Here is an 8,839-nt window from a genome sequence, read left to right as displayed (position 1 = left end):
CAGGGCCTTCTTATGCATGATTCCTCTGCCTAGGCTGCTGGGCCTTCCCTGTACCCCCTTTTCACCTAGTTAGTTACTAATCATAAATCAGAACTCAGACTCAACAACATACCCTCAGGAAAATGCCATTAACTGGTCCAGACTAGATCAGGTGTCCTACTTAAGACATTCTCACAGCACCTATAAAGCACTCATTACACTCTAGAACTAGGCAAGAGGCAAAGGCAGGACCCAGATTGATCTTGTTAACAGATGTTTCCCCTATGCAAAGTACCAGGTACATATAAAGATTGAGTATACATTTGTGAACGAATCCATGAGCTAACCATCTATCCAACCAACAGTCTGTAAAGCCTCATCAGCTACTACATAAACAAGATAGGTGTGCATCACCTCGCCTTTCCTTAATTTTTATCTGATTTTTATTCTGGTTATCTTTTATTTTTCATTGAATATATACCTTATGTCTTCTTAAACTGAAACTGCATGAATGCATGAACGCTTGTGCCAGAACTGTGGAAACGCTGAAGGAGACCAAAATAAGCCAAGGGTTAAGTCAATCCTCCAACATAAAGAAAAGACCAATCTAAATTTATGTGTGTGGCGAGGGGATGGGGATGCAGGAGAGTGGGCAAACTATTAACCTGAGTACTGACACATAGCAAAGGAAGTACTCAACTCTGCTCAAAATTTATATAAATCTCTTTTACCCTTAAAGTTTGGGATACCTGGTCTTATATACACAATCTTATGGCGTAATTAACATACACTAAAGTTTGTGAAACACTGAGCTAAAACATAGAAAAAGAATAACGCAGGCTGGGCACAGTAGCTCACGCCTATAATCCCAGCACTTTGGGAGGCCAAGGCAGGTGGATCATTTGAGGTCAGGAATTTGAGAACAGCCTGACCTACATGGTGAAACCCCATCTCTACTTAAAAAGTACCAAAAAAAAAAAAAAAAAAAAAAAAAAAAAAAAAAAAAAAAAAAAAAAAAAAAAAAAAAAAGAATTCACTGGGCATAGTGGTACATGCCTGTAGCCCTAGCTACTCAGGGCTGAGTCAGAAGAATCACTTGAACCTGGGAGGCGGGGGTTGCAGTGAGCTGAGGTCATGCCACTGCACTCCAGCCTCGGCGACAGAGCAAGTTTCTGTCTCAAAAATAAAATAATAAATAAACAAAGCAATAAGCAGATCTGTGAGCATTCAAACCATTGTGCCTTTAAGATGCTATCAAATTCCTATCTGAAGGGAAGATGGAACAGTAATCTAAAGTGGCCTGCTAGCCTGTGGCATTTATTTCATTTTGCTGTATTATTAAACTTTGTTAATCTTAATACATGATCATAGATATACACGTTTGCTGTAATACAAGAAGTCTCTATGTGTGCAATATACTAGCACAGGGCCTGGCACATGGTAGGTGTGGGATTTAAATCCATGGCTTGCTGGATCAAACCAATACACATACTGTTCTTTGGAAGGCTGTAAAAAAGAACGTGGTCAATTGCTTCCTGTGTCCTTCCAGGTTGGCATTTCTTCCTGCAGCCCCACTAAATAGTCATGACTCCAGTGCCTTTGGAACCTCCCTCCCAAAGGTTCCAAAGTGGGGTCCTCTTTTACATGGTGATGGGTGTTAGAGTTCTGAAAATACATTGAAAGACCAAATACGGTTACTCTATTATAGTAGGACACTTCGCCAGAAATTAGGCTACTAAACCAGAAAGGAATAGACAGTTTGGATCCAGTCAGGAATCAGGGGCACGCCATAGCATTTGTGTTCTGGGCTAGGCAGATGGAGGACACTGTGAAGTAGCAACAGGGGAGTTGGCTCTTTCTTGCTTTCCTGACACCTCACCTGATACGGAGGAGGCAGCCCAGGCCAGCACATCCAAGAGCAAGAAAGAGGAAAATGAGAAATTTTCACACAGAATGTCTACGCACATAGGGTGGTCTAAAAGCAGAGAAGCCACTTAGCAAAATAAGGAACTGAGGATTGATAACCCTGGTGGAGTTAAACGATTACATCAGTGTGATCAAACCTCCATGTCAGTAACTATCAGATAGTGGTGCCATCTTTGGAGGATCCTATGCTGTTTGCATTATTTGATTTTGAAAACTTCTAAGCATTTGAACTATCACACAGGTGATATTCAAACCCCCTTCCCTGTGGCAAAGCCATTTTCTAAACAATTCTCTCCAATTACACCAATTCACTCATCAAGCCAAGTACAAATGATGTGGGCACAAGAACAGCTTTCCTTATAGGAGTCATCAGAAGATCCAATAGTCTTGAGGGTCTCAAGTACATTAAGGATGGGATTTCCGGATCTCCATGTAAAAGAGGAACTTAAGAGACAGCACATTACGATTCCCCTATGCACAATAAGTATCCTCTATGCCAGAATGCTGAAATAAAGCCACCACAAAATTTTCCCTCACAACAACCTGTACCCCATCTTAAGAATTTGCATTAGCTGAAATGAAGTTGTTAAAGGGATGTACTTGAGATGGAATCATTGTCTCTGCTAAACAGCAATGTTTTAAAAATACTGGGACATGCTGGGGGACTAGGCCTTGCCCTACAGTCATTCTCCAGAGCTGTGTTTTGTCACTCCATTACACAAAATAGTATTTCTCACACTAGATATTATAGCTAGAAGATGAAAGAGACATTTTGCCAAAATATATATAAAAAAGACTCTCTCCAACAGGAGAAAAATAACAAATGCATGCCTTTTATCAGAGTGCAAATTGGTTCAACCACTCCAGACAAGCTTGGCAGTTACCTATGAAGCTAAATATATATCTTTATATCTTACCCTATGACATGGTAATTTGCCCCACGCACATACCCAAAAGAAATGACTGCATTTTACAAAAGAACACGTACAAGAGTATTCGTTACAGCTTTACTCATATTAACCACAAACTACCAACAACCCAAGTATCTGTCAACAGAAGAACCAATATGCAAACTGCGGTATGTTACACTATGGCATACCATAAAGTAAAACATTAAAAAAACATAACTATCATACATAAAATAAGATGGCCGAATCTCAGAGTGGAAGAAGGCTGACACAAAAGAACAGCATGTGATTCTATTTCTATGAAGGCCAGGAACAGATAAAACTCAGCTATGGTGCTAAAAGTCAAAACAATGGTTAACTCTTGGGGACAGGGGTGTGAACATGAAATGGGAAGGGACCCAAGAGAGCCTCTGGAGTGGTGAAAAAGTTATGTATCTTGATCATGGTAGTGGTTACCGGGATACGTACATGAGTGCAAATGCACCATGCTCGACACTTACGATGAGTGCATTTTAGAACATGTAAATTATACCACAATCATCGAAACAGGACTTTTCATAAGACTAAATAAGAAACAATAAGAAGGGGGAAAAGCACACACTTGTCTCTATGAAAATTCAAAACTTCCCTATGAAACATCAAAGTCTTGTACAAAATTAAAAGGCAAGTGACACAACTGGCTATATATTTACAATGTAAATGTTAACAGATTAATACCCTTTATATGTACCTCACAATCTAAGTACATCTAAGTACACGAAAGAATAAGCACATCTGAAACATAAAACTAACAAATGATGTCAATAGGCAATTCTCAAAATAAATATTAACACTCTGGCTTGAACCCTGGGCAGTAGCCTCAGCTGAGTAAGTGTACCACACATCAGGATGTCCTGCAACAAGACCCCAAATCACAGTCAGCCAGGTCTGCCAGTTATCCCACATGGCATCAGTCATTTCCTTTATAACAAATAAGAAATAAGATACTACGTTTTATCTTCTGGCCCTCTCATAGTGGTAGATGGCATTTACCTAGTACAATTACAAGATTCAGGTAAGATTGCTACCCCCTCCACACTAGCAGCAGCCAACCTTAACCTGGGAGGAGCAACGAGGAGGGTTACCTGTCCTTCCCCAGCAGGTGACTTATACTTTATTTCAGAGAAGGTTCTGGGATGTGGGTGAGTTTTGTGTCTCTTCTCCCATGACAGCTGATAAAAACATGGTACTTATGCAAGACCCCAGATGGCTTCTCTGGATACTCCTATTCTGCTCTCAAACTCTGCAGCATGAAGGGACTCTCTCAGGTCTCCTGCCCTGCCCCCAAATCCTTCTTTTAAGTACCAGGTAATGCAGAAATAAGCTAATCAGTGTGTGCAGACTCCCCTGGTGCCTGGAACTTCCAGGAATTCTAAGGTATTACTCTATACCATACCCAGCCTTTAAGAATGTGTTACGATTTCAGTTGTCCTGTTCTTACCTACTTTTATGGTTACTAACTCTGCCTCTCTGCCAAAGGTGAAACAGTTTTAGATATTCTGTCTCTTCTTGGAGGGGCGTGTGACACTTTGTAATGCAGTTCACCTACTTGTATTGTAACCTCAGCTCTGTAATGACCTCAAGAAAAAGAACTATAATTTTATATATTAACTGGCTTTTTCTCGCTGTGGCCTATTATATATCCTAAGTGAAAAGGCACTTCAGGAAATATTGTGAAATGAATGAAAATGAAAACACAACTCTGGTTTGCAGGATATGGCTTAGTATCTGGTGCTTAGAGGAAAATATATAAATTTAAATGCTTACATGAGAAAAAAAAAGATATATACATCAATGATCTAAGTTTACAACTTAAGAAGTTGGAAAGGGAACAGAAAAGTAAACCCAAAGTAGTAGGAAAACAAAAACATACAGGAAAAAAATTGTTAACAAATATTAGAAAGTTGAATCCAGAAGTCAATTACAGAGACTTTGGAATGGTGAAGCAACTTTGTATTCCTGGGATGAGCAGAGAGATTGATCCCAGTAATACAAAGTTGTTCCACCATTCTGAAGGTAACAGAATTTGCTACATTAACAGAATAAAGAAGAAAAGTGGTATGATCATTCCAATGTATGCAGAAAATGCATTTGAAAATTAAATACTCATCATGACCAGACTAAATTTTAAAATCAGCAAACTAGGAAGAGAAAGAAGCTTTTCCAACCTGATAAAGAACATCTATAAGAAACCTACAGCTAACAGAATACTTAATGGCAAAAGGATGCATGCCTTCCCTGGAGACCAGGAAAACCACAAGGATGTCAAAGGTCGCCACTTCTATTCAACATTTTATTGGAGGGCCTATCCAGCGCAGTAAAGCCAGAAAAAGAAAGAAGAATGCATAAAGGAACAGAAAAGCATAAAATTAAGAAGACTGACAACATTAAGTGTTGGCAACCTGAACTGTCACACGTAGCTGGTAGAAATGTAATACGATACCATCACTTTGGAAAGCAGATTGATAGTTTCTTTTCATTTTCTTTTTTTTTTTTTTTTAATATAGAAACAGAGTCTTGCTATGCTGGCCAGGGTGATCTCAAACTCCTGGTCTCAAGAAATCCTCCCACCTTGGCCTCTCAAAGTGCTAGGACTACAGGTATGAGACACCACACTGGGCCAGTTTGCTAGTTTCTTAGTAAGTTAAATACATACCGTATGACCCATCTATTCCACTCTTAGGTATTAACCCACAAGAAATTACAACAAATATCCACACAAAGACTTGTATAAGAATGCTCATGGTTGCTTTATTTTTAACAGCCAAAAAACCTGACAACCCAAATGTCTGTCTATAGAAGAATGGATGAACAAATTGTGGTATATTTGTGCCGCTAAATAACACTCAACAAAAATTAATGAACTACTGATACATGCAACAACATGGCTGAACTTCAAAAACATAACACTACCGAGTATGCACTACAGGATTTCATTTTAAATTCTCTAGAACACGCAAACCAGATCTGAAGTGCTAGACAGCACAAACAGTAGCTGGCTGCGGCTAGGGCTGGGGATGGAGATTTGAACACAAAGGGGTACAAGAGAACTTTTCTGGCGGTTATGAAATAGTCTGTATTAGGAAATGGCAAACTATAATTTGCAGGCTGGCTGCCTGTTTTGGTAAATAAAGTTTCACTGCAAAACAGCTATGCCCTACACACCGTAAGGGCAGTATTGAGCAGCTGCAACAGACACCATATGGCCTGTGAAGCCTGAAATATTTGCAGCCTGGTCTATTATGCAGAAAGTTTGCTGACATCTGTTCCATTATCTCTGTCTTACTTGAGGTGATGCGGTTACAAGGTTGCATGAATACGTCAAGGCACACTGAACTGCGCATTTTAAATGAATATATTTAAATGAATATATGTAAAATAACATCTCAGACTGATTTAAAAGGAACAAGTGCTTTGAAGAAGATAAACGATAATGTAAAACAAAGTATTATTATTCCCAGAATTTTTTTAAAAAGAAACTATGACAGGAAGGGGTCCAGAATAAGCCATTGTGGCACAAAAATTATTTTGAGCAGATGGCATTGGAGTTCCTGAAATCCCTTATCTGCCTAGAAGCAGAGTCTCCCGAGAGAACTCAGAAGAATTGCCATAAATCCCCTCCCAGGAGTAACTGTAATCTTCTCTTCTTGGAGAAGTCTACAGCACAACCAGACAGACACTGTTCAAAACTATGTATCTCCCATTTATTCTCCTAAGTGGCATTTGTTTTCCCATACATGTCCTTTCTCCCCTCCCCATTGTAAGAAATTACTTATTCTCTCAGAAGGGCCCTCTCCAACCCTTAATAAGATGGTATATACGCCCAAAATTCGAAGTGCCTCTTTGAGTCACATTTATTCTGAACTCCTGTATACATATATATATATACAATCAAGTCCATTTTTTCCCTTGCTACTCTGTCTTTTGTTGCTGTAATCTGTAGGCCCTCAGCTACCAAATATAAGAGTAAAGAAAAAGGTTTTTTCCTTCTCCCAAAAGACAAAGAATACAAGGCAAAACAAACAAACAAAACCCTGTACTTATAAATTAACTTTAATAATGAAACTACCTTTGCAAAAATTATGACAGTGAAAAAATCTGACCTAACCAATTTTATCTTGCTTCTCACCTCCCAAGCTGCCCTTGTTCATTCCTGGGTGTAGGCTAAACTAACTTTAGGAGGAATTTAGTTCATAGTTTAACTTTGAAATAAAGACGCTAACAGCCCCTCCCTGAAACAAACTCCCGCCTTGCTTAGGGACCAGATCCCCCTTGTAAAACTAATAAATTAGCCACACGATTAAAAATTATGGCTCAGGAATCATGCAGCCAGAGGCCACAAGATTCCTAACCTCCCCGATTGCTCCCATGGATTACATTACTATTGTAAGACCTAAGACTGGTGTGCGAGGTATTTTTCAGACTCTGCATTCTGATAGACCCGCTGGCACCACCCAGACCAATAAAATCTGGCTCAACTAGTTTTGCAATCCCACCCAGCAACAGAAGACAGCAAGAAAACCAGCTTCAACCCACCATGATTACATCCCTGACTCCACCAACCGGCATTCCCCATTCCCTACCCGCGCCCACCGCTGCTATCAAACTACACACACACACACACACACACACACACACACACACACACTTTTTAACAAACAGGGAGAATAATAGCTATTCTTAGGCACTATCCCACTACCGATCAGCATGGGAGTTCTGACCTATTCTGTTTCTAGCCTGGGCCAGTTCACCCCTCCTTAGGCAACATGGTGGTCTCGGCTGCCAGGAGGTCATCATACTGATGCTGAACTTAGTGTGGACACCCAATTGGCACATTGCACTACCACCCAGACCTCCTGGGCTCAAAAGACCCTCCAGTCTCAGCCTCTGAAAGAGCTGGGACTACAGGCGCATGCCACCACACCCAGTATGTCAAACTACCTTTAATTAATTTATTTACTTTTTTGAGTCAGGGTCTCAGTTTGTCACTCAGGCTGCAGTGCAGTGGCATGAACAAGGTTCACTGCAATCTTGTCCTCCCAGGCTCAAGCCATCCTCTCATCTGAGCCCCACAAGGAGCTGGGACTACAGGCATGCACCACTAGGTCCAGCTAATTTTTGTATTTTTTTGTAGAGACAGTATCTCATCATGTCGCCCAGGCTGGTCTTGAACTCCTGGACTCAAGCAATCCGTTTGCCTCAGGCTCCCAAAGTGCTGGAATTACAGGCCAAATTATCTTTAAAAAATCCCAGCCTCTGATTTTTTGCTGAGGCTTAGTAGTAATAAAACTCCGGTCTCATTTACCCAACTCTACGTGTATTAAACTCTCTATCGCAATCCCCTCATCCTGATAAACTGGCTCTGCCTGGGCAGCAGGCAAGAACTTGTTGGTTGGTTACGATAACTGATATCATACATTATTTTAGACGTAGTACATTACTTCTTTAAGATCAGAATATTATTTTTATCATTGGAATGCTGATGGGAAAATATCATTTTTAGTTCAGTCAAAACCTATTAAAGGCAAGACACTCAATTCCAACATGGCCCCTACTAACCGTTCCTCTCTCTTCCATCACCCCTTCCATACCCATCCGATGTGAGGGAATAACCACATTTCCACACATCAGCAGCCTCATGCTGTTCCACCTCAGAAAAGAAAATCTCCACTACACCTATTTCTAATGCTCAGAGCAGCTACTATAGCACATTCCTACTTCAAAAAGACTCATTTCTAATATAAACTTTTGTAAAGAAGTGAGTTTTATAATACCTTACTTGATTATCTTTAAATTTTCATCGTGATGCAATATAACCCGTAATAATTGAAAACCAAGAAGGTAAATAAGAGATCGGTGGAAATTTGCTCTGACCTAATCACAAAACTTAACTAGAAATGTACTGTTAAAACCTGGCAGAAAATTGTTTTTATTAATGATCTGTGGTCTTCAATATCAGACATCCAATATAACTGAAGTCTAGAATG

General features: G+C 39.9%; 1 protein-coding gene across 1 annotated transcript in view; it reads right to left on the bottom strand.

The window, feature by feature from the left end:
* Positions 1–8,492, bottom strand: part of SLC25A26 (solute carrier family 25 member 26) — a 68,913-nt gene extending 60,421 nt beyond the window's left edge. Inside the window, exon 1 of the mRNA XM_037743554.1 lies at positions 8,412–8,492. Within this exon, the coding sequence (XP_037599482.1) occupies positions 8,412–8,492 (81 nt within the window). The remainder of the gene's footprint in view (positions 1–8,411) is intronic.
* Positions 8,493–8,839: the final 347 nt, after the last annotated feature.

The sequence above is a fragment of the Cebus imitator genome, unplaced genomic scaffold (assembly GCF_001604975.1).
Source record: "Cebus imitator isolate Cc_AM_T3 unplaced genomic scaffold, Cebus_imitator-1.0 Scaffold147, whole genome shotgun sequence".
NCBI classification, from domain to species: domain Eukaryota; kingdom Metazoa; phylum Chordata; class Mammalia; order Primates; family Cebidae; genus Cebus; species Cebus imitator.
Note: the sequence above shows the minus strand (reverse complement) of the source record. Positions and strands in the feature narration are given on the sequence as shown.